Source organism: Canis aureus, chromosome X (genome assembly GCF_053574225.1).
Source record: "Canis aureus isolate CA01 chromosome X, VMU_Caureus_v.1.0, whole genome shotgun sequence".
NCBI classification, from domain to species: Eukaryota; Metazoa; Chordata; class Mammalia; order Carnivora; family Canidae; genus Canis; species Canis aureus.
The window spans coordinates 77,020,847-77,048,261 of record NC_135649.1 but is presented as its reverse complement, the minus strand read 5'-3'; the positions used below and the strand labels follow the sequence as shown (position 1 = coordinate 77,048,261).

At 39.3% G+C, this 27,415-nt stretch overlaps 2 protein-coding genes and 1 pseudogene across 2 annotated transcripts in view; all 3 read left to right on the top strand.

Annotated features, from left to right (window-relative positions):
- Positions 1-27,415, top strand: part of KLF8 (KLF transcription factor 8) — a 296,414-nt gene that overhangs the window by 123,521 nt on the left and 145,478 nt on the right. The gene's annotated exons all lie outside the window — the stretch shown is intronic.
- On the top strand, positions 3,033-3,354 carry LOC144308454 (ATP synthase F(0) complex subunit e, mitochondrial pseudogene; annotated as a pseudogene).
- Positions 16,806-17,449, top strand: LOC144307704 (large ribosomal subunit protein bL33m-like). The gene is made up of 2 exons (XM_077887652.1): positions 16,806-16,967; positions 17,137-17,449. Exons 1-2 carry the CDS (start codon positions 16,820-16,822, stop codon positions 17,184-17,186), a joined length of 198 nt encoding a protein of 65 aa, XP_077743778.1. The 5' UTR covers positions 16,806-16,819; the 3' UTR covers positions 17,187-17,449.

Genomic DNA, 27,415 nt, shown 5'->3' with positions numbered 1-27,415 from the left:
ATTACAAAACAGAATATCCAAAAGCCAACTGATTCTCCCCACCATCCACATATCACCTCAGTCTGAACTACCACCATCTATCCCCTGGTGTATTATAATAACTTCTTAACTGGACTGCCTCCTCTTTCTTTGCCCCTCAAAACTTATTCCTAATACACCATCCAGAGCGATCCTATTATAACCTACGTCAGATCATGTCAGTCCTCTGCTCAAAGGTCTCCAGTAACTTCCCATCTCACTGAAACTGAAAGCCAAATTACTTATCTGGTGTACAAGAAACTATATTATTTGGCTTTTGTACCCTCTCTGACCTCATATCCTATGACCTTTCCCCATTCACCTTGGCCAAGCCACAGGCATTTTGAATGTTATTTCCTCTGCCTGTATTCCTCTTCCCTGCAATATCCACATGGCTCACTTTCTCCTTTCTTTTAGAACTCTTTTCAAATATTACCTCCCCAAACAGGATTATATAAAATGCTAACACCCTCTCCAGCACTCTCCATCCCTACTATATTCTATTATTTTCTCTGACCTATTCTATATTGTTGATTATCTGTTTCCCTTGACTAAAAGCTAACTTCCATAAGGGACTTTTTTCACTATCTACAGTGCTGAACAAATGAATGAAAAATTTATTGATCTGTGTGGAATCAGAAAAGCCAGGGGAATATTGAAAAAAAAAAACCATAGCTGGGGGCATCACAATGCTGGATTTCAAGTTATAGTACAAAGCTGTGATCATCAAGACAGTGTGGTACTGGCACAAAAACAGACACATAGATCCATGGAACAAAATAGAGACCCAGAAATGGGCCCTCAACTCTATGTTCAACTAATATTCAACAAAGCAGGAAAGACTATCCACTGGAAAAAAGACAGTCTATTCGAAAATGGTGCTTGAACAATTGGACAGCCATGTGCAGAAGAATGAAACTAGACCATTCTCTTACACCATACACAAAGATAAACAAAGATAATTTTTATTGGAGTTCGATTTGCCAACATATAGCATAACATCCAGTGCTCATCCAATCAAGTGCTCCCCTCAATGCCCATCACCCAGTCACTCCAACCCCCCCGCCCACCTCCCTTTCCACCACCCCTTGTTCATTTCCCAGAGTTAGAACTCTCTCATGTTCTGTCATCCTCACTGATATTTCCCACTCATTTTCTCTCCCTTCTCCTTTATTCCCTTTCACTATTTTTTATATTTCCCAAATGAATGAAACCATATAATGTTTGTCCTCCGATTGACTTACTTCACTCAGCATAATACCCTCCAGTTCTATCCATGTTGAAGCAAATGGTGGGTATTCATTGTTTCTAATGGCTGAGTAATATTCTATTGTGTGTATATATATCACATCTTCTTTATCCATTCATCTTTCGATGGACACCAAGGGTCCTTCCACAGTTTGGCTATTGTGGACATTGCTGCTATAAACATTGGGGTGCAGGTGTCCTGCCATTTCACTGCATGTGTATCTTTGGGGTAAATCTCCAGCAGTGCAATTGCTAGGTCGTAGGGTAGTTCTATTTTTAACTCTTTGAGGAGCCTCCACACAGTCTTGCCACTCCTATCTCAACCACAAACCCAAAAGGTAAAAGAAGAAAATGGAGATGTTTTCATATTTGACATAATATAAAGGGGTTCCGCTTTAAATCAATGACTTGGCATATATCTGTTTGGTTATATCACAACAACTTGTGAAGTCTTTGTACCCATTTACATGCCAAACTGATACTCTTTTGTAATGTACCAAATGAGATAAAAAATAGGTCACTAACTGCATTTATTCTAGGTTAGTGAAGGTTTTATTAAACTGACAACTCAGATCAGAAATACGGAGAAAAACAATGCAAAACTTAAATTTGTGCATAGTTGATGTGGAAATACAGCTAATGTGAGAATTGGATTTAGGTCATATTGTGAGGTATTGTAAACTTCTTAAACACTCTTCATTGAACAAATTTGAATTGAATGACAGTTATGTGGAAGGCAGTGTAATGAGGGGAAAAGACAAATAGCTAGTTATACAGATGGGTTTCATTTTTAAAATCTTCTTATGCTAGATCATACTTTTGTGTGGGTTAGTGGGGCTGCCATTGTTCCTCTGCTGCACCACCTGTGCTATGCTTCTGTGGAGCTCAACTGGCCGCTTCAGTCCCAGTGCTGCAGGACCCCTCCTGAGGTACACAAAGCTTGTTAGCATTGCCACCCCTCCACACCACCCTGCACTGTACCTCCAAGGATCCGCCCTCTCCAAATACACTGTTGGCTGGGACCTAAACAGGGTTGTACCACAGGCCTGGCAGTATACAAGCAGCCCCTAAAGTGCTGAGCAGCATTCCTATTCCAAAGACACTCCTACTTGGGAGAAAGGGAAAGATAACACACACCAGTGAGGCCCCAGCAGTGGATTTGAGGCAGACAACTGGTCTGACTGCACGTCCCACCCACAAAGGAAAGCTTCTCAGGGGATGCAGGTTGGTGCTGCTGTATCTCTGGAAAACACCTGTTCTGACTCATCTCAAGCCTAAGACATCCTTGGATTAGCGCATTAACAACAGCAGGACAAAACACTGCCCACAACTGGTGAAGAGAGCCATTGCAGATGATGCGCTGAAGGAAAAAGTGGATCACCACCACAGCAGGGCACATGCATTACATATAGGAGACACATCTGAAGTGCCAGGTTCTGGTGAACAGAGGAAACTACATGGCAGAGCACTACAGTACCTCTTCTTAATAAGGCCGCTACTTTCCAGTGCGAGAGACATAGCTGAAAGACCATAAGTGAAAGTCTGAAAAATAAGTATAACTGAAAAACTTCAATTCACAAAAAAACGTCATTTGTAAAATAAAAGTATGTAAATTATGGGACCATATAACTAAAATTTGGCAGAGAGAGTATTAAATAGTGGGTTCAAACTTGTGACAATACTTAATATAGACTGCTAATATGAAGATATTATCTACAAACCTAACAGTAATCGCAAAACAAAAACCAGTAATAGCAATGGACAAAATGGTATCACTCATGCAGGTCTGTCTGCTCATCAAGTTCAAATGCTACTCTGTCCTGTTCCTTGGTGTGGCCAATGGAGCCAAATGCTACAGTTACCTAAAACCTCAGGCAGAAGAGGAAAGGAAGATAGCAGCTGAAGAGAAAGAGAAGCAGGATGAACAGAAACAAATTGAGAGAGAACTGGCAAAAGCCCAAGATGGCAGCATAATAACATGAGCCGGCCTTTCTCTGTGGATGAATAAAGCTTTCTGTGTTTTGTGGGAAAAAATCCCCAGCAATATATATGCAAAGAATAAAGACAAGGAATTCAAGTACATCACTAAATAACACCATAAAACCACAAGAAAGAGAAGGTAAGAAAGTACCAGAGAAACTACAAAAACAACCACAAAACAAGTAACGAAATGGTACTGAATACATACCTATCAATAATTACTTTGAACATACATGGAAGAAACATTCCAAATCATATCCAGACATAAGGTGATGAAGTAGATAAAAAAAAAATCCAGGGCACTTGGGTGGCTCAGTTGGTTAAGTGTCTGCTTTCAGCTCAGGTCTTGATTCCAGAGTCCTGAGATCGAGCCCCCATATCTGGCTCCTTGCTCAGTGAGGAGTCTGCTTCTCTCTCACTCTGTCCCTCCACCCACTTGTTCTCTCTCTAATAAATGAATAAATAAAATCTTTAAAAGAAAAAAAATCCAGGAACTCCTGGGTAGCTCAGTGGTTGAGCATCTGCCTTCGGCTCAGGGTGTGATCCCGGGGTCCTGTGATCGAGTCTCACATCAGACGCCCCACAGGGAGCCTGCTTCTCCTACTGCCTGTGTCTCTGTGTCTTTCCTAAATAAATAAGTAAAATCTTTTTAAAAAGAAAAAGAAAAAATCCATCTATATGCTGCCTACAAGAGACTCATTTCAGACCCAAAGGCATGTAAAGATTGAAAGTGAGGGGATGGAGAAATGTTTCTCATGCAAATGGACATCAAAAGAAAGCCAGGGTAGCAATATTTATATTGGACAATAAAAAGACATTAAAACAAAGTCTATAACAAGAGACAAAGAAGGACACTACATAATAATAAAGGGGGAATCTAACAAGAAGTTTTAACCAATTGTAAATATTTATGCACCCAACATGAGAACACTCAAATACATAAAACTGCAAATAACAAATGTAAGGGAGCTACTCCATACCAATACAATAACAGTAGAGGACCTTAACGTCCCTCCCATACATTGATGGAAAGATCACCTAAACAGAAAATCAACAAGGAAACAGTGGCTTTGAATGACACAATAGGCCAGATAGATCTAACAGACATATTCAGAACATTGCATCCTAAAACATAAAAATACATTCTTTTCAAGTGCACATGAGACATTATCCAGAATAGAACACACATGAGACCAAAAAACATATCTTAACATGTTAAAAAAGACAGAAATGATACCATACATTTTTATGACAACACTATGAAACTAGAAAATAATGATATGGAAAAAGGGCAAATACATGGAGGTTAAAGAACATGTTCCTAGACAATGAATAGATCAATTAAGGAATCAAAGAGCAAATCAGAAACAAATCAGCAAAAGAACATGAAAACACTAAGATCCAAAATATTGGGATGCACCAAAAATGGTTCTAAGAAGGAAGTTTATAGCAATACAAGCATACCTCAAGAAACAAGGGAAGTCTCAAATAAATAACCTAACCTTAGAAATGAATAATTTTTTACAACCAAATAAACTACTAGGCACCTGGCTCAGTGGTTGATCATCTGCCTTTGGTTCAGGTCATGATCCCAGGGTCCTGGGATTGAGTTCTGGATCAGGCTCCCTGCAGGGAGCCTGCTTCTCCCTCTGCCTATGTCTCTGCCTCTCTCTGTGTCTCTCATGAATAAATAAATATTTTTTATAAAAACCTACCAAAACTGAAACATAAAGAAATAGAAAAATTTTAGAGATCATTAACCAGCAAGGAAAGTGAATGAGTAATAACAAAATTCCCAACAAAGAAAACTCCAGGACCAGATGGCTATGCACATGAATTTTACCAACATTTAAAGAAGAGTTAACATCTAAATTTCTCAAACTATTCCAAAACATAGAAGAGGAAAGAAAATGTCCAAATTCATTTGTGAGGCCAGTATTACCCTGATACCAAAACCAGATAAAGACATAACCAAAAAAGAGAAATTCAGGCCAACATCTCTGATGAACATAAATGCAAAAATTGTCAACAAAATAGGGAAAAAATAACAATACTTTAAAAAATAATATTCACCACATGAAGTGGGATTTATTCCTGTCAAAAGTAGTTGAGTGTTCACAAATCAATGTGATATGCCACATCAATAAGACAAAGAATGAAACCCATATAATCTTTTCAATAGATGCAGAAGGATATAACAAATTACAACATCAATTTATAGTAAAAAAAATCAACAAAATAAATTTAGAGGGGAACATACTTCAACATAATTCAGGCTTTACATGAAAAAGCCCACAGTTAATACCATACTCAATGGGAAAAACAAAGAACTTTTCCTGTAAGTTCAGCAACAAGGCAAGGAGGTTCACTATCATGACTTTCATTCAACATAGTGTACCTATGTCCTACCCACAGCAATCTGAAAACAAAAAGAAATAAAAGGCATCCAAATAGGTAAGGAAGAAGTAAAACTTCCACTATTTGCAAGTGACATGATACTATGTATAGAAAACCCTGAAGACTCCACCAAAACAAAACAAAACTACTAGAACTGATGAGTGAATTCAGAAAAATCTTACAATACAAAATCAATATAGAGAAATCCATTACATTTGTACATACTAAAAATGAAGCAACAAGAAGAGAAATTAAAAAGGATAATACCATTTACAATTGCACCAAAATAATAAAATACCTAGAATAAACCTAGCCAAAGAGGTGAAACAACTGTACTTTGAAAACCATAAAATACTGAAGAAAGAAATTAAAGATGACTTAAGGAAATGGAAAGATATCCCATGCACATGGATTGGAAGAACAAATATTATTAAAGTTCCCATATTACCTTAGGCAATCTACAGGTTTAATTCAATCCCTGTCAAAATATCAATAGCATTTTCCACAGAGATAGAACAAAGAATCCTAAAATGTGTATGGAACCATAAAAGACTTTGAATAACCAAAGCAGTCTTAAAAAACAACAACAAACAAAAAACCCACAATACTAGAGGTATCACAATACCAGAATCCAAGTTATACTATAAAGATGTAGTAACCAAACAATATGGTACTGGCACAGAAATAGATACATAGATCACTGGAACAGAATAGAAAACCTAGAAATAAATCCACAATTATATGGTGATAATCTTCAAAAAAGGAGGAAAGAATGAGAGAAAGTCTCTTCAATAAATTATGCTGGGAAATCTGGTCATATCTGGTCAGCTACATGCAAAAGAATGAAACTGGACCACGTTCTTAGCCATACACAAAAATAATTCAACGTGGATCAAAGACCTAGATGTAAGGCCTGAAACCATAAAAATGCTGGGAGAGAACATAGACAGTAATTTCTCTGGCATCAGCTGTAGCGACATTGTTGTAGACACCTCTCCTGAAGCAAGGGAAATAAAAGCAAAAATAAACTATTGGGACTACATCAAAGCAAAGTGTTTCTGAACAGTGAAGGAAACAATAAACAAAACTTAAATTCAACCTATGGAATAGAAGAAGATATTTGTAAATTACATATTTGATAAGTTATTTTATCCAAATTATAGAAACAATTGATATAATTCAATACCCAAAAACAAATAATCTAATTTTAAAATGGACAAAGGACATGAACAGACACCTCTCTAAAGAAGACATCCAGATGGCCAAAAGACACATGAAAAGATGCTCAGCATCACTCATCATCAGGGAAATGTAAAATAAAACTACAATGAGATATCAGCTCACACCTGTCAGATGGCTAAAATCAACATAAGGAACAACAGATGTTGGGAAGGATGTGGAGAAAAAGGAACCCTCATGCATTGTTGTTGAGAATGCAAACTGATGAAACCACTGTTGAAGACAGTATGGAGTTTACTCAAATTATTTAAGTAGAGCTATCTTATGATCCAATAATCACACTACTCAGTACCTACCAACAAAATACACAAAGGTATACGTGCAACCTTGTTTGTAGCAGCACTGATTACAAATTTACATTATTTACAATAGCCCAATTATGGAAGCAGCCCAAGTGTCCATCGATTGATGAATGGAAAAAGAAGATGTAGGATATATATGTAGGATATATATATATATATTTATATATATATATAAATATATATATATATATGATTTTATATATATAATTCAATTTCTGAAATTTGTCTGAGTTTCATTTATCTGTTTATATCTGTTTAAATCACATTTGATTTGTTAAATCAAATTCACTTTGCAATATATATATAATATATATATAATATATATATATTCAGCCATAAATACAATGAATTCTTGCCATTTGCAACAACATGGATGGAAGTAGAGAGTATAATGCTAAGCAGACTAATCAGCCACTGAAAGACAAATAACATATATTTCATTCATATGTGGAATTTCATTAATAAAACAAATGAGAAAAGGAAAATAAAAGAGATATAAACCACAAAACAGATTCTTAATTGAAGAGAAGAAGCTGAACAAGAGAACATACTGTAGGTGGGTGGGGGCTGGGTGAAATATGTGATGGGGATTAAAGATTACGCTTATCATGATGAGCACTGGATAATTGTTGAATCACAATATTGTACACCTGAAACTAATATAGCACTATATGTTAATGACAATGGAATTAAAATATAAATTTAACAAAATAAAATGAAATAAAATAAAAACATAATCCACAAATCACACATACATCACACAAACACATTATATCGACACACACCTAATATACACCATACACCACACACACAGAGTGCATACATACACAGAAATTTATCCCATACCCTTCACACATATATAATATACACATATACTATCCATACTGCACACACAAAGCACCCACACATCACATACGCACCACATATCCAAAACACACACCAAACATATACTACAAAAACACACACATCATCCCAACAACATTCAAACACACACACAATTTATAAAACATACATAAAAGACAGCTATACTAGCCACACACTGCATACATAACACATGTAAACCACATATATAGAACTCACAGTACATATACACCACAAATATACCACAAACCACACAATAAATACATAGAAAGTGCATATATACCACACACACAATACACACATACCTCACACACTCCACAATATGGTATGCAAACAGTGCACACACCAAACAAAACACACAAAGAATGTATATAACACACAAACCAATAAATGCTAAAGAAAAAAAATAAAAAAATAAAATAAAATAAAATAAATAAAATAAAAAAATAAAAAAAATAACACACAAACCACATGTACACACAAACACCACGCACACACTCCAAAATGTAACACACAGCACACAAATTCCATGCATGCAGCATATACCACACACACGCCACACACAATTAACACCACAAAAACAAATAACAACACTGAAACAACACACACACCACACGTAGCACACATAAAACTAGAATAGAATACATTAGAATAGAATAGAATAGAATAGAATAGAATAGAATAACTAATATTATAAAAAACAAACTAAAACATCAGCTCAAAATCCTTGGGATGCAGCAAAAGCAATTCAAAGAGGGAAGTGTATAGTAATGCAATCCTATCTCACAAGGCAAGAAAAATCTCAAAGAAACAACTTAACCTTACACCAAAAGGTGCTGGAAAAAGAACAAAGAAAATGGAAAGCTAGCAGAAGGAAGGAACTACTAAAGATTAAAGCAGAAATAAATTATATAGAAACTAAAAACACAGTAGCACAGATAAATGAAACTCAGAGATGGTTCTTTGAAAAGATCTACAGAATTGATAAACCTTTATCCAGATTCATCCCCCAAAAAAGAGGAAGGACTCAAATAAACAAATACACAAATGAAGGAGGAGAAATAACAACTAACACTACAGAAATAGAAACAATCATAAGATATATTATAAACAATTATGTCAACAAATTGGACAACTTAGTAGAAATGGATAAATTATATAACCTACCAAAACTGAAACAGAAAGAAACAGAAAACTTGAACAGACTGATTACCAGAAAAGAAATTGAATCTGTAATACAAAACTCCCAACAAAAGAAATTCCAGAAACACATAGTTTCATAGGGAAATTCTACCAATAATTTAAAGAAGATAAAATACCATTCTTTACAAACTATTCCAAAAGAAGAGGAAGAGGAAGAGAAAGAAGAAGAAAGAAAAGAGAAAGAAAGAAAGAAAGAAAGGAAAGAAAGAAAGAAAGAAAGAAAGAAAGAAAGAAAGACTTTCAAATATTCTATAAGACCAGCAGTACCCTGATACCAAAACCAGATAAAGCCAACAGCAAAAGAAGAGAACTACAGACCAAAATCTCTGATAAACATAGGTGCAAAAATCTTCAACAAAATATTAGCAAACTGAATACAGTAGTAATTTAAAAATTAATTCAGCCATAATCAAGTGGGATTTATTCCTGAGATGCAAGGATGGTTCCATATTCACAAATCAGTCATCATGATATATAGCAACGATAACAGAAAGGATGAAAACCATATGACCATCATACATAAATAGATGCACAAAGAATCATGTGACAAAGTACAACATCCATTCATCATAAAAAACCTCAACAAAGTAGGTTTAGAGGGAACATACTGTTGTTCCCAAGATTTTGAATCAGAGAAACCACCAAGGAGCCGACACCAATGCAAGAACACAAGGGTTTATTATTAACAAGCTCGAGCTTGGGTCAAAGTATACCCCACACAGCGGAGCAGGGACTTGGACCCTGATGTGGGTTACAGCTGGATTTTTATGGGCTGGTCTAGGGGATTTTCAGAAGGGGTGGAGGAATTTTTTCATTCCAATGGGGGGGAAAGAGTGGGGGAGTTTCTTAAAATTTGTTTTCATTCCAATATGGGATTTTCTGTCTCTGTCAAGGGTGTTCTGAGCTCTGTTTTCATTCTGATATGGGACTCTTTGTCAAGGGCATTCTGCGGTTTTTCCTGTAAAGTTCGGCTCTTATTCACAGGGGCCTGAGATGGCTGTACTTGTGCTAATGCTAAACTTGAGGTGGAATGGCCTTAATTTTCTCAGCCTCCACATTTCCCCCTCTCAGAGGAACCTAAGTAAGGACCCAATCATGGGTCCAGGCTGGTCTCAGAGTGAGCCAGTGGGAATGATTGAACCAGGATTTGAACCAACCTTGTTGCTGTTCTCGCTCCTGTTTACGTCTAGCCAAACCTTCTCTGACTTTTGCCATAGATTCCCAGACTATCCCTGAGTGGTCAGTGTAGAAACAGCATTCTTCATTTAGGGCAGCACAGACTCCTTCTTGTTGTAGAAAAACTAGATCTAACCCCCTCCTGTTTTGGAGCACCATTTCAGATAAAGATGTTAGGGATTCTTGGAGGTGGGTAATGGAAGCCTCTATGCTCTCTAGGTCTATATCAATGGCAGCCCTAAGGCTACTGTAGTGGGAAGCCTGGGTGGCTAGTGAGGCAATACCTGTTCCTGTGCCAGCTAAACCAATTCGTAGTAGGGTGGCGATGGTGACAGCAGAGATAGGTTCTCGTTTATTTCGCCTGTGGGTACCTGGGTCCATCACTGAAGTACCTGCTCATCTAAATGGTAGATGATTCTAGGGAGTAGTTGAACCGGCACACAGAAGCCCTTTGTCTGATTTAGAATCTGACCATAAAAACAGGGGGTAAGGCCGGTAGAACATGCCCACCAACTGTCTTGAGGAGGTAGATGGCAGTCTAGGCTAGATATTGATCTTGTATCATTACATAGGGACTGATATTGGGGTGAGGGAGTGCCTATACAGAGTCCCTGGCCTGACACTGATTGTAAAGTGAATCCTTGAGTCCTTTGATGCCATCTACAGGTATTAGGGTCAGAGGTTGTATTGTACTGACCCAATATCACGATTCCCTCATAGAAGGGAAGCCAGATGTCATAGCAGAGCCAATAAGATCAGGTAAGATTGGGCTTGGTGAGGGTTGGTCTTAGCCACAAGGGGATACAGTGCAAGTAATATTAGCGGGGTAAGTGGGAGTGACACAGCCTTAGCTTTAGGGGATTGTCCTTGTCGGGCTGACTCTTCCATACTGGAACAAAGTCCTTGAGGACGGCATGTGGATCAGCTGGCTGGACGTGGGTGTAGTGGACCCAGGGAGTTATTCCGTCAACCTTGAGAGCAGTGGGTGTAGTCAGGATCACAATGTAGGGTCTTTTCCAGCAAGGTTAGAGCATCTGCTGTTGGTGTCTCCACACGTACACCCAATCGCCTGGTCGATATCGATGGGAGTCAGGCCGTGGCCCAGTCTCGTAGAGGGCCCTCAGCTTAGGCCACACCTGTTCATGGGTTCGTTGTAACATTTGGAGGGAGAAAAGGAGTTGGTGATCATCAAATTCAGCAAGCACCTCAGGTTTTAAATTGGGGATAATAGGTGGAGGAATACTGAACATGATCTCATAGGTGTAAGTCCCATCTTATATGGGGAGTTTCGTACCCTATATAGGGTGAAGGGGAGGAGAGTCACCCAGTCCCTGCCAGTTTCCAGGGCTAATTTAGTTAAGGTCTCCTTTAATGTTCTGTTCATCCTTTCTACCTGTCCTGAGCTTTGAGGCCTATATGCACAATGCAATTTCCAATCTGCCCCCAAGTACTAGTGCCACTCCCTGTGTTACCTTACAGACAAATCCTGGTCCATTGTCTGATCCAATCTTAACAGGAAAACCATACCTTGGTAAGATGTCTTCCAGCAGTTTCTTGGTCACAGTCTGTGCGGTTTCATGTTTGGTGGGAAATGCCTCTGTCCATCCTGAAAAAGTATCTACAAACACTAGTAAATACCTGTATCCGTATTTTCTAGGTTTTACTTCAGTGAAGTCCACTTCCCAGTAGGCTCCTGGGTGGTTCCACCGGAGCTGGGTACCCAGGTTAGATCCATGGGCAGTGGCATTAGTTAATTGGCATGCATGGCAGCTTGTCACAATCTGCTCGATCTTTGCTTGAGAGTCTTTAATAGTGATCTTTGCATGTCGTATGAGGTCTTCCATCTTTCTTGTTCCCATATGAGTACTCCAATGCATTTTGGATAGGATTCATCATCCTAGTTCCTCTGGCAGGATGATGCTGGAGTCTGTGGCCCTCCACCAGCCACGCAAGCATTGGGTCATAGGCAAGCTATGTTTGATCTAGTGTAAGTCAGCATCAGTATAGTTGGGGGTGTCCGGCAGGGTCAGTGCCCCTGGATCAGGTAGCATGGTTGTTAAGACTTGGGTCACCGAAAGGGCCACCTCCTTTGCTTTTGAATCGGCTAGCCAGTTTCCCCTGGCTACTGGTGTATCTGCCTTTCTGTGTCCCGGACAATGGATGATAGCTAGTGCCTTGGGCAGCCAGAGGGCCCTCAGGAGTTCAAGGATATCTGTTTTGTTTTTAATAGTCTTTCCTTCTGCTGTCAGAAGCCCTCTCTCTCTCTGTAAAGGGCTCCGTGGATATGAGCGGTGGCAAAGGCGTATCTGCTGTCGGTGTAAATGTTTATTCGTTTACCTTCTCCCATGGTTAGTGCTTTGGCCAGTGTGATCAGTTCTGCCCGTTGAGCCGATGTTCTGGCTGCCAATGGCTCTTCCCAGCTAGTCTCCGTTTCCATGGTTATGGCTGCCCCCACCTATCTGATTTCTTCTCGGACAATACTACTGCCGTCTGTGTACCAGGTGACGTCAGCATTTGGCAGTGGCTGGTCCTGGAGATCAGCTCTGATTCTGTGCACCTGTGCCAAAATTTCTTGACAGTCATGCAGAGGGGGTTCCCAGTCTGGGTTAGAGAGTAGCGTTGCTGGATTCAGGGTTGTTGGTGGTTTGAATAAAATTCTGGTGGGGTTTAGCAGTAGGCTCTGATAATGGGTCAGACGGGCATTGCTGATCCAGCGGTCTGGGGGCTGTTTGAGTACCCCTTCAATAGCATGTGGGGTGCTAACCTGCAGTTCTTGCCCCATCGCCAGCTTTTCTGCGTCCTTGACCATAGTGGCCACCGTGGCAATAATTTTTAAGCATGGGGGCCATCTAGCAGCCACCGTGTCCAGCTTTTTGGAGAGATAGGCTATGGGTCTCTTCCAGGGACCTAGGTACTGGACAAGGACCCCTTTTGCCACCCTGTCTTTCTTGTCCACATACAGGTAGAAGGGCTTGGTTAGGTCAGGCAACCTGAGAGGCAGGGCAGAGCAAGGCCTGTTTAAGGTCATTAAAGGCTTTGTTTATGGCCTCTGTCCATTCAAAATTTTGGTGGTGCCTGGTGGCCTCATAGAGGGATCTGGCCATCTCGGCAAACCCGGAATCCATAATCGACAGAACCCTGCTGACCCCAGGAATTCACGTACCTAGCAAACGGTTTGTGGCTGTGGGATCCTCAGGACGGTTTCCTTCTGTGCATCCATCAACCATCTTTGTCCATCCTTTAATTTGTACCCTAGGTAGCTCACCTATGTTCTGCAGATCTGGGTTTTTTTAGCTGAGGCCCAGTATCCTAGAGCCACTATGGTCTGGAGCAAGTCCTTGGTGCCTCGCAGGCAAGTGTCCTGGTCCTCCGCTGCCAACAGGATATCATCTACATATTGCAATAAGGTCAAATGAGTGTGCTCCGAACGGAACTCACCCAAGTCTTCGTGTAAGGCCTCATCAAAGATGGTCGGTGAATTACTGAATCCTTGTGGTAGTTGAGTCCAGGTGAACTGGCCATTGATGCCTTCCTCGGGGTCCATCCATTCAAAGACGAAAAGGTCTTGGCTCTTGGGTGGTAAAGGCAAGCTGAAAAAGGTGTCTTTTAAATATAATACCATATACCAAGTTTTGTCTGAAGGCAGGGTGGAGAGGAGGGTGTATGGGTTTGGGACCGTAGGGTGTATTAGAAAGCCAGAAATACACCTACAATTATATGGACAATTAATGTTTGACAAAGCAGGAAAAGGGCACCTGCATGGCTCTGTGGGCTAAAACGTCTGACTCTTGTTTGTGGCTCAGGTCATAATCTCATAGGTCATGTTATCTAGTCCCACAAGGGGTTACCCACACAGCAGGGAGTCTGTGCGAAAGATTCTCTCCCTCTGCCCTGCTTTATGTCTTTCTAAAACAAATAAATCTTTAAAAAAGCAGAAAAGACTATCCAATGGGGGAAAAATGTCCTTTCAACAAGTGGTCTTGGGAAAACTGGACAATTTGGAAAAGAATAAAACTAAACCAATTTCTTACACCATACACAAAAATAAATTCAAAATGGATTAAAGACCTAAACGTGAGACATGAAACTATCAAAATCATAGAGGAGAACACAGGCAGTAATCTCTTTGACATCAGCTACAGCAATTTCATTCTAGATATGTCTCCTTAGTTAAGGGAAACAAAAGCAAAAATAAACTATTGGGACTACTTCAAAATGAAAAGCTTCTGCATGGTGAAGGAAACAATAAAAAAATTAAAAGTCAACCTATGTCATGGGAGAAGATATGTGCAAATGACATATCCAATAAAGAGTTAGTATCCAACACAGCAGTCTAGGTGCCAGCTTTGTGCCTGTGTTGCCACAAACTTAGCACTGCTGCACAGTCATGCAACTTCTTTCCTGGCAGGGGCCCAGCAAAAGGCAGATGCTTGGCAAAACTCCCCTCCTAGGAACAGTGCAGATCCACACCCCAGGAGTCCATATAATTTGGAGTTTTGAAGCTCAGTCACATGATCACAGGCTGAGTGGACACAGAGTTCTGACAGAAACCAGGGAGACAAGAGTGACTGACTGCTTTTCTGTGAGGGCTCACTGAAGGAGGATGCAAATTTTCAGCTCTAGGGGTAGAGAGAAGGGCACGGCCATATTCATCCTGCCTATCAGTGCTGAGAGCATTCAGGGAGCAAAACAGAGCCACCTGGCCAAGTCCAGAGAGCTTACACCAAGCCCTGCCTCTCAGCACACTGGAGGTGCATTTGCACTAGGGCAAGACCACCTAAGAATCAGCACAAAAGTCCCCTCCCACAGAATACCAACACAAATAACTCTTGCCAAGTTTACTGAGCATAGAGGGCTGCAAAGCTTCAGCTCTTGGGGAAACAGTATATAACATTCTTGATGCTTTTATTCTTTAGCAGTTAGTATTATTTGTTCAGTAACTTTATTTTTAAATCATTTTTATTACTTTTTAATTTTTATATATACTATATATATTTTTCCTTTAATTATATTTTATTATATATGTGTGTATATATGTGCTATATAAATATAAGTTTATATACTCATACATACATATCTTTTTATTTCCTTCTTATTTTGGAACCTAGTTTTTTTTTTTAAAAAAAATATTTTGTTTATTTATCCATGAGAAACAGAGAGAGAGAGAGAGAGAGAGAGAGAGGCAGAAACACAGGAAGAGGGAGAAGCAGGCCCCATGCAGGCAGCCCAATGTGGGACCCAATCCCAGGACCTCAGAATCACACCCTGGGCCAAAGGCAGGTGTTCAACTGCTGAGCCACCCAGGAATCCTGGAACCTAGTTTCTTAAGCAGACCAAAGCACAGGCAGGATCTAAGTTTGGGGGGGGGGTTCTGTTGTACTTATTGTTGTTTTTGTTTCTGTTGTTTTTTTAACCCTTTTTCATCTTTTCTGAACAAAATGACAGGACAGAGAAATTCAATCCAAAAGAAAGAATAGGAGGTAGTACTCACTACCAGGGAAATAATCAATACAGATATAAGTAGGATGTCTGAATTAAATTGAAAACAACAATTATAAAAATACAAGCTGGGCTTGAAAAAAAGCATAGAAAACACTAGAGAATCCTTTACTGTAGAGACAAAAGAGCTAAAACCTAGTTGGCTGAAATTAAAAATGCTATTACTGAAATTCAGCCCCAGGTAAAGGCAATAAAAACAAGAATAAAGGAAGCAAATGACTACATCAGTGATATAGAAGATAAAATTATATAAAATAATGAAGCTGAAAAGCAAAGGGAAGGAAATATATTAGATCACAAAAGTAGACTGAGGAAACTCTGTGATTCCCTAAAGCAAGATAATATCAGTATTACTGTGGTCCCAGAAGATGAGGAGCAGGAGAAAATGGCAGAAGGTTTAGCTGAACAAATTATAGCTGAATATTTCCCTAATCTGGGGAAGGAAACAAGCATTCAAATCCTGGAGGCACAGAGAATACCCATCAAAATCAACAAAAATAGATAAATAACTTGACGTATTATAGTGAAGCTTTCAAATTACAAACATAAAGAGAAAATCCTGAAAGCAGTGCAGGACAACAGATCCTTAAACTACAAGGTTAAACACATAAGGCTGGCAGCAGACCTGTCCACAGAGACCTGGTAGGCCAGAAAGGACTATCATGACATATTCAACTTGCTAAATGGGAAAATATGCATCCACAAATACTCTATCCAGCAAAGATGTCATCCAGAATTGAAGGAAAGATGAGTTTATAGGATGAAGAAAAACTAAAGTAATTTGTTAACAATAAAATAGCTCTGCAAAAAAATATATTAAAGGGGAACCTTTGAGTGGAGAGAGAGCCCAAAAGTAACAACGATGAAAACCGAACAATCTGGGGGGTGTTGTCACCATGTTCCTGTCCGCGGTCACCTTTGCCAAGAGCAAGTCAAAAACCATTCTGGTGAAAATGCTGAGCCAAGCTGGAACAGGTTACTCCTTCAACACTAAGAGAAGCCGACTATGGGAGAAACTCACGTTCTTATATTATGACCCAATTGGTTTCTCTGGCCTCTGGGATTGAGCAACTGAGTTTGCAAATCTGCTCCATCCCCGTGTCAGAGGAATAGTAAAATAAGAAAAAGGAGAGTACTTGTAGTCTGATAGGTATTTTTATTTAGAAATGGTGATGCTTTTAGTTCTCTGCTACAACTCATTTTTCTCTTACAGTGAAAACAAAAGCCCTCTTTGTGGAACAGAAGAAAATACGCTCCCTCTAAACAATGGATTGAAAATGAACTTGATTTATAAATGAGAAGACTAAGGACGGGATACTGATTCAGAAATTCTGCAGTGTGTAATAAAAGAAGAGGAAATAGCATGGAATCACTGCCTCCTGTGATTTGAAGGCCATTGTGAAGAGAAACAATGTACTGAAAGAAAGTTCTTCATATTAGAACATATATCATTGCATCACATTTATTTATCTTTCTGGATATTTTTATAGCCCTTAATAAAAAATACTAAAATAAAAAAAGAACAATCTACAGGAACAGTGATTTAACAGGTTGTACAATGGCACTAAATTCATATCTTTCAGTAACAACTCTGAATGTAAATGGACTAAAAGCTACAATCAAAAGACACTGGGTATCAAATTGGATATAAAAGGAAGACTCATTGATATGCTGGTTACAAGAGATTCTCTTCAGACCCAAACACAACTCCAGACTGAAAATGAGGGGTTGGAGAACTATTTATCATGCTTAATGCACATCAAAAGAAAGCTGGAGTAGCCATCCTTATATCAGATAGATTTTAAGTCAAAGACTGTAATAAGACATGAAGAAGGAAATTATGTCATAATAAAGGGTTCTATCCAAGAAGAAAATCTAACAATTGTAAATATTTGTGCCCCTAACTTAAGAGCAGCCAAATATATAAACCAACTAATTACAAACTTAAAGAAACTCAGTGGTAATAATACATTAATAATAAGGGACTTTAACACCTCAATCACAGAAATGGACAGATAATCTAAGCAGAAGATCAACAAAAAGGGCTTTGAATGACACACTGGATCAGATGGACTTAAGAGATTTATCCAGAGTATTTCATCCTAATGTAGGAAAATATGCATTCTATTGGATGTACACAAAACATTCTCCAGAGTAATCACACACTGGGTCACAAATCAGTTATCATACCATACAAAAAGAATGAGATTATATCATGCATATTTTCAGACCACAACACTATGAAACTTGAAGTCAAGAATAAGAATATATTTGGAAGGACCAAAGATACATGGAGTTCAGAAAGTATTCTTCTAAAGAATGATTAGGTCAACAGGAAATTAAAGAAGAATTTAACAAATATATGGATGAAAATGAAAATGAAAACACCATAGTTCAGGGAACCTGGGGAGCTCAGTGGTTAAGCATCTATCCTCTGTTCAAGACATAATCCTGAAGTCCTGGGATTGAGTCCCACATTGTGTTTCCTGTGGGGAGCCTGCTTCTCCCTATACCTATGTCTCTGCCTCTCTCTGTTTCTCTCATGAATAAATAAATAAAACCTTAAAAAAAGAAATGTGATTTAAAAAAGAAAAAAAAAACACCATAGTTCAAAACCTTCAGAATGCAGCAAAGGAGGTCTAAGAGGAAAGTACATAGCAGCACAGGCCTTTCTCAAGAAGCAAGAAAAGTCTCAAATACACAAATTAACCCTACATTTAAAGATGCTGGAAAAGAAAACAGCAAATAAATCCTAAATCCAGCAAGAGAAGAGAAATGATAAAGATTAGGGCAGACATCAATGATAAGGAAATTTAAAAAACAAACAAATGGTAGAACAGATCAATGAAACTAGGACCTGGCTCTTTGAAAGACTTAATAAGATTGATAAACCCATAGCCAGAAATATAAAAAAGAAAAGGGAAAGGACCCAAACAAATAAAATGAATGAAAGAGTAGAGATCACAACCAACACTGAAGAAATAGCAACAATTGAAAGAGAATATTATGAGCAATTATATTCCAATAAATTAGGCAATCTAGAAGAAATTTATAAATTCCTAAAAATGCATAAACTACAAAAACTAAAAAAGGAAGAAATAGAAAAGCTGAACAGACCCATATCCAGCAAAATATTTAAATCAATAATCAAAAATCTCCCAATTAACAATAGTCCAGGGCCAGATGGCTTCCCAGGGAATCAACCAAATATTTAAGAAGAATTGATATCTATTCTTCTGAAACTGTTCCAAAAAATAGAATGGAAGAAAAACTTCTAAACTCATTCTATGAGTTCAACATTACCTTGATCCCAAAACTAAGACCCAATAAAAAGAAGAATTACAGACTAATATTCCTGATGAATATGGAAGCAGAAATTCTCACCAAGTTAGGATCTAATAGTACATTAAAAGGATTTTTAACCATGACCAATTTGGATTTGTTCCTTGGCTGCTGGGTTGGTTGAACATTCACAAACCAATCAGTGTGATACACCATATTAAAAGAAGAAAGGACAAGACACATATGCTTTTCTCAATATGCAGTAAAAGGCATTTGACAAAATACAGCATCCTTTCTTGATTAAAAAAAAACAAAACCTTCACCTTGTGGAGAAAGAGGTTAACATACCTCAACATCATAAAAGCCATATAAGAAAGACCCATCATCCTCAGCTGGGAAAAACTGAGCGCTTTCCCCTTGAGGTCAGGAACATGACAGGGATGTTGAATCTCACTACTGTTCAACATAGTACTGGAAGTCCTAACCTCACCGATCAGACAACACAAAGAAATAAAGGCATCCAAATCAGCAAAGAAGATGTCCATCCTTCACTCTTCTCAGATGACATGATACTCTTTAGAAAATCCAAAAAAATCCACCAAAAAATTGCTAGCACTGATACAGGAATTCAGCAAAGTCACAGGATATAAAATCAATCCATACAAGTCAGTTCCATTTCTATATAATGAGACAGAAGAAAGAGAATTTGCTTTTTTAATAATAAATTTATTTTTTATTGGTGATCAATTTGCCAACATACAGAATAACACCCAGTGCTCAACCCATCAAGTACCCCACTCAGTGCCCGTCACCCATTCCCCTACCCCCACCCTCCTCCCCTTCTACCACCCCTGGTTCGTTTCCCAGAGTTAGGAGTCTTTATGTTCTGTCTCCCTTTCTGATATTTACTACCCATTTCTTCTCCCTTCCCATCTATTCCCTTTCACTATTATTTATACTACCCAACTGAATGAGACCATATAATGTTTGTCCTTCTCTGATTAGCTTATTTCACTCAGCATAATACCCTCCAGTTCCATCCACGTTGAACCAAATGGTGGGTATTTGTCATTTCTAATGGCTGAGTAATATTCCATTGTATACATAAACCACATCTTCTTTACTCATTCATCTTTCGATGGACGCCGAGGCTCCTTCCACAGTTTGGCTATTGTGGACATTGCTACATAAACATCGGAGTACAGGTGTCCCAGCGTTTCATTGCATCTGTATCTTTGGGGTATATCCCCAACAGTGCAATTGCTGGGTGTAGGGCAGATCTATTTTTAACTCTTTGAGGAACCTCCACACAGTTCCAGAGTGGCTGCACCAGTTCACATTCCCACCAACAGTGCAAGAGGGTTCCCTTTTCTCCACATCTTCTCCAACATTTGTGGTTTCTTGCTTTGTTAATTTTCCCCATTCTCACTGGTGTAAGGTGGTATCTCATTGTGGTTTTGATTTGTATTTCCCTGATGGCAAGTGATGCAGAACATTTTCTCATGTGCATGTTGGCCATGTCTATATCTTCCTCTGTGAGATTTCTCTTCATGTCTTTATCCAATTTCATGAGGATTCTTTGTTTCTTTGGTGCTGAGTTTAATAAGTTCTTTATAGATCTTGGAAACTAGCCCTTTATCTGATACGTCATTTGCAAATATCTTCACCCATTCTGTAGGTTGTCTTTTAGTTTTGTTGACTGTATCCTTTGCTGTGCAAAAGCTTCTTATCTTTTTTTTTAATTTTTACTTATTTATGATAGTCACACAGAGAAAGAGAGAGAGGCAGAGACACAGGCAGAGGTAGAAGCAGGCTCCATGCACAGGTAGCCCGACGTGGGATTTGATTCAGGGTCTCCCGGATCGCGCCCTGGGCCAAAGGCAGGCGCCAAACCGCTGCGCCACCCAGGGATCCCAAAAAGCTTCTTTTTTTTTTTTAAATTTTTATTTATTTATGACAGTCACAGAGAGAGAGAGAGAGGCAGAGACACAGGCAGAGAGAGAAGCAGGCTCCATGCACCAGGAGCCCGACATGGGATTCAATCCCGGGTCTCCAGGATCGCGCCCTGGGCCAAAGGCAGGCACCAAACCGCTGCGCCACCCAGGGATCCCCCAAAAAGCTTCTTATCTTGAAGTCCCAATAGTTTATTTTTGCTTTTGTTTCTTTTGCCTTCGTGGATGTATCTTGCAAGAGGTTACTGTAGCCGAGTTCAAAAAGAGTGTTGCCTGTGTTCTCCTCTAGGATTTTGATGGAATCTTGTCTCACATTTAGATCTTTCATCCATTTTGAGTTTATCTTTGTGTATGGTGAAAGAGAGTGGTCTAGTTTCATTCTTCTGCATGTGGATGTCCAACTTTCCCAGCACCATTTATTGAAGAGACTGTCTTTCTTCCAGTGGATAGTCTTTCCTCCTTTATCGAATATTAGTTGACCATAAAGTTCACGGTCCACTTCTGGGTTCTCTATTCTGTTCCATTGATCTATGTGTCTGTTTTTGTGCCAGTACCACACTGTCTTGATGACCACAGCTTTGTAGTACAACCTGAAATCTGGCATTGTGATGCCCCCAGATACGGTTTTCTTTTTTAAAATTCCCCTGGCTATTCGGAGTCTTTACTGATTCCACACAAATCTTAAGATGATTTGTTCCAACTCTCTGAAGAAAGTCCATGGTATTTTGATAGGGATAGCATTAAACGTGTAAATTGCCCTGGGTAACATTGACATTTTCACAATATTAATTCTTCCAATCCAAGAGCATGGAAAATTTTCCATCTCTTTGTGTCTTCCTCAATTTCTTTCAGAAGTGTTCTACAATTTTCAGGGTAGAGATACTTTACCACTTTGGTTAGGTTTATTCCTAGGTATCTTATGCTTTTGGGTGCAATTGTCAATGGGATTGACTCCTTAATTTCTTTCTTCAGCCTCATTGTTAGTGTATAGAAATGCCACTGATTTCTGGGCATTAATTTTGTATCCTGCCACGCTACCAAATTGCTGTATGAGTTCTAGCACTCTTGGGGTGGAGGCTTTTGGGTTTTCTATGTAGAGTATCATGGCATCAGTGAAGAGGGAGATTTTGACTTCTTCTTTGGCAATTTGAATGCCTTTAATGTCTTTTTGTTGTCTGATTGCTGAGGCTAGGACTTCCAGTACTATGTTGAATAGCAGTGATGAGAGTGGACATCTCTGTCTGGTTCCTGATCTTAGGGAAAGGCTCCCAGTGCTTCCCCATTGAGAATGATATTTGCTGTGGGCTTTTCATAGATGGCTTTTAAGATGCTGAGGAATGTTCCTTCTATCCCTACACTCTGAAGAGTTTTGATCAGGAATGGATGCTATCTTTTGTCAAATGCTTTCTCTGCATCTAATGAGAGGATCATATGGTTCTTGGTTTTTCTCTTATTGATATGATCTATCACATTGATTGCTTTACGAGTGTTGAACCAGCCTTGTGTACCGGGGATAAATCCTACTTGGTCATGGTGAATAATTTCCTTAATGTATTGTTAGATCCTATTGGCTAGTATCTTGTTGAGAATTTTTGCATCCATGTTCATCAGGGATATTGGTCTGTAATTCTCCTTTTTGGTGGGGTCTTTCTCTGGTTTTGTAATTGAGGTGATGCTGGCCTCATAGAACGAATTTGGAAGTACTCCATCTCTTTCTATCTTTCCAAACAGCTTTAGTAGAATAGGTATGGTTTCTTCTCTAAACATTTGATAGAATTCCCCTGGGAAGCCACCTGGCCCTGAACTTTTGTGCTTGGGAGGTTTTTGATGACTGCTTCAATTTCCTCCCTGGTTATTGGCCTGTTCAGGTTTTCTATTTCTTCCTGTTCCAGTTTTGGTAGTTTCTGGCTTTCCAGGAATGCGTCCATTTCTTCTACATTGCCTAATTTATTGACGTATAGCTGTTCATAATATGTTTTTAAAATCATTTGTATTTCCTTGGTGTTGGTAGTGATCTCTCCTTTCTCATTCATGATTTTATTAATTTGAGTCTTCTCTCTCTTCTTTTTAATAAGGCTGGCTAAGGGTTTATCTATCTTATTAATTCTTTCAAAGAACCAACTCCTGGTTTTGTTGATCTGTTCCACAGTTCTTCTGGTCTCGATTTCGTTGAGTTCTATTGAATCTTTATTAACTTTCTTTCTGCTGGGTGTAGGATCTATTTGCTGTTTTTTCTCGAGCTCCTTTAGGTGTAAGGTTAGCTTTTGTATTTGAGTTCTTTTCAGTTTTCAGTTTTTGAATGGATGTTTGTTTTTCTTTAATTTTTAAAAATTTTTTTTTAATTTTATGATAGTCACACACAGAGAGAGAGAGAAGCTGAGACACAGGCAGAGGGAGAATCAGGCTCCATGCACCGGGAGCCTGATGTGGGATTCGATCCCGGGTCTCCAGGATCGCGCCCTAGGCCAAAGGCAGGCACCAAACCGCTGCGCTACCCAGGGATCCCCTGAATGGATGCTTGTATTGCATCCCCTTAGGACTGCTTTTGCTGCATCCCAAAGATTTTGACCAGTTGTATCTTCATTCTCATTAGTTTCCATGAATCTTTTTAATTCTTCCTTAATTTCCTGGTTGACCCTTTCATCTTTTAGCAGGATGGTCCTTAACCTCCACGTGTTTGAAGTCCTTCCAAACTTCTTGTTGTGATTTAGTTCTAATTTCAAGGCATTATGGTCTGAGAATATGCAGGGGACAATCCCAATCTTTTGGTATCGGTTCATACCTGATTTGTGACCCAGTATGTGGTCTATTCTGGAGAAAGTTCCACGTGCACTTGAGAAGAATGTGTATTCAGTTGAGTTTAGATGTAAAGTTCTGTAGATATCTGTGAAATCCATGTGGTCCAGTGTATCATTTAAAGCTCTCATTCCTTTGGAGATGTTGTGTTTAGAAGACCTATCAAGTGTCAAAAGCGCTAGATTGAAGTCACCAAGTATAGGTGTATTATTATCTAAGTACTTCTTCACTTTGGTTATTAATTGATTCATCTATTTGGGAACTCCCAAATTCGGGGCATATATATTGAGGATTGTTAAGTCCTCTTGTTGGATAGATCCTTTAAGTATGAGATAGTGTCCCTCTTCATCTCTCACTACAGTCTTCGGGGTAAATTTTAGTTTATCTTATATAAAGATGGCTACCCCTGCTTTCTTTTGAGGATCATTTGAATGGTAAATGGTTCTCCAACCTTTTATTTTCAGGCTGTAGGTGTCCTTATGTCTACAATGAGTCTCTTGTAGACAGCAAATAGATGGGTCCAGCTTTTTTATCCAGCCTGACACCCTGTGCCTTTTAATGGGGTCATTAAGCCCATTCACGTTCAGAGTTACTATTGAAATATATGAGTTTAGTGTCGTCATGATATCTATTCAGTCCTTGTTTTTCTGGATGGTTCCACTGGACTTCTTCTTAAAGGGGAATTTTAAGAGTCCCCCTTAAAATTTATTGCAGAGCTGGTTTGGAGGTCACATATTCTTTCAGCTCCTGCCTGTCTTGGAAGCTCTTGATCTCTCCTTCCATTCTGAATGAGAGCCTTGCTGGATAAGGTATTCTTCGTTGCATGTTTTTCGCATTTAGGACCCTGAACATATCCTGCCTGCCCTTTCTGGTCTGCCAGGCCTCTGTGGAGAGGTCTGCTGTTACGCTCATACTCTTCCCCATAAAAGTCAGGGATTTCTTGTGTCTTGCTGCCTTAAGGACCTTCTCTTTATCTTTGGAATTTGCAAGCTTCACTATTAAATGTCGAGGTGTTGAATGGTTTTTATTGATTTTAGGGGGGTATGTCTCTATCTCCTGGATCTGAATGCCTGTTTCCCTTCCCAGATTAGGGAAGTTTTCAGCTATGATTTGTTCAAATACATATTCTGGACCTCTGTCCCTTTCCGCGCCCTCGGGAACCCAATTAAACTAGGTTTTTCTTCCTCAGGCTGTCATTTATTTCCCTTAATCTATCCTCATGGTCTTTTAATTGTTTGTCTATTTTTCCTCAGTTTCCCTCTTTACCATCAACTTGTCTTCTATGTCACTCACTCATTCTTCCACCTCGTTAACCCTCGTTGTTAGGACTTCTAGTTTGGATTGCATCTCATTCAATTGATTTTTAATTTCTGCCTGATTGGATCTAAATTCTGCAGTCATGAAGTCTCTTGAGTCCTTTATGCTTTTTTCTAGAGCCACCAGTAGCTGTATAATAGTGCTTCTGAATTGGCTTTCTGACATTGAATTGTAATCCAGATTTTGTAACTCTGTGGGAGAGAGGACTGTTTCTGATTCTTTCTTTTGAGGTGAGGTTTTCCTTCTAGTCGTTTTGCTTAGTGCAGAGTGGCCAAAAACTAGTTGTATTGGGAAAAGGAGAAAAAGAGGAGAGAAAGAAGGGAAGAAAAGAGAAAAAGAAAAAAGGAAGAAAAAAAGAAAAAAAAAACACTGCGCAGGGCCTCCGCCCAAGCCCCTCCAAGCTGCTCCCGGGTCCAACCCTGCCGCGCTGCAGCTCTTTAGGGAGCTCAGCGCACTCTCCCCGGGACGCAGGTGTCTGTTAGTGTCCCAGGGAGCCTGAGGGCATCCCTGCCCTCCTGGGTTCTTGCTCTAACTCCCTGAGAGCCCCTTTCTGTCCGGGAAGATTGTTGAAGCTCCTGCTTCTCCAGGATGGTGCTTTCCTGTCCTGGGGGCACTCGCCCTGGCCTTAGCCGGGCTCCTCGAGGGGCCCCTCCCCCTTGGATGCCTTTTGTTTCTTTATTTTTTTTTCCCTGTCTTCCTACCTTGATAGAAGCGTGAACTCTTCTCACTGTAGCATTCCAGCTGTTCTCTCTTTAAATCTCAAGCCGAATTCCTAGATTTTCAGGATGATTTTAAGGTTATCTATGTAATTTGGTGGGGACAGGTGACTTGGGGACCCTACTCTTCTGCCATCTTGAGTGTCCAACCAAGAAAGAGAATTTGAAGAATCAATCTTGTTTAGAATTCCACCAAAAACCATAAGATATCTAGGAATAAACTTAACTAAATAATAGAGATTCTGTACTCTGAAAGCTATACAACACTTATGAAAGAAATTGAGGAAGACCCAAAGAAATGGAAAAATATCCATGCTCATGGATTGAAGAGCAAATATTGTTTTTTTTAAAAGATTTTATTTATTTATTCATGAGACACAGAGCGAGAGAGAGAGAAAGAGGTAGAGACACAGGCAGAAGGAGAAGCAGGCTCCATGTGGGGAGCCTGACGTGGGGCTCAATCCTGGGACTGCAGGATCACACCCTGGGCCGAAGGCAGGTGCTAAATCGCTGAGCCACCCAGGGATCCCTGGAAGAACAAATATTGTTAAAATGGCTATCCTACCTAAAGTAATCTAAACATTCACTGCAATTTCTCTCAAAATACTATCAGCGTTTTTTTTTTTTACAGAGCTGAAACAAACAATCCCAAAATTTACATGGAACCAGATAAGACCCCGAATAGCCAAAGGAATGTTTAAAAAGAAAAGCAAAACTGGAGGCATCACAATTCCAGATTTCAAGGTGTATTACAAAATTGTAATCATCGAAACAGTATTGTACTGGCACAAAAACAGACACATAGATCAATGGAACAGAATAGAAAACCCAGAAATAGACCCTCAACTCTATGGTCAACTAATCTTCAAAAGCAGGAAAGAATATACAATGGAAAAGAAGAGTCTCTTCAACAAATGGGAAAATTGGATGGACCTAACAGAAAAATAAAACTGGATCACTGTCTTACACCATACACAAAAATCAACTCAAAATGGAAGAAAAGACCTAAATGTGAAACAAGAATCTATTAAAATCCTATAGTAGAACACAGTTGGCAACCTTTTCAACCTGGCCCATAGCAACCTTTTGCTAGGCATGTCTCCAGATGAAAAGTGCAAGGGAAACAAAAGCAAAAATGAACAATTGGGACTTTATCAGGATAAAAAGCTTTTGCATAGCAAAGGAAACTGTCAAGAAAATTAAAATGCAAACTACAAAATGGGAGAAATTATTCACAAATGGCACATCAGATTAAAGGTTAGTATCCAGGGATGCCTGGGTGTCTCAGAGGTTGAGTGTCTGCCTTTGGCTCAGGGTATGATCCCAGGATCCAGGATCCAGTCCCATATCAGGCTCCCTGTGAAGATCCTGCTTCTCCCTCTGCCTGTGTCTTTGCCTCTCTTACCCTCTGTGTCTCTCATGAATAAAT

Bases quoted from the DNA above. Each gene is read 5' to 3' on its own strand.
- LOC144307704 (XM_077887652.1), top strand. From the start codon at position 16,820: ATGTTCCTGTCCGCGGTCACCTTTGCCAAGAGCAAGTCAAAAACCATT. The intron at 16,968-17,136 runs GTTTCTCTGGCC...TTTCTCTTACAG, and splicing joins CTTATATTATGACCCAATTG to TGAAAACAAAAGCCCTCTTT.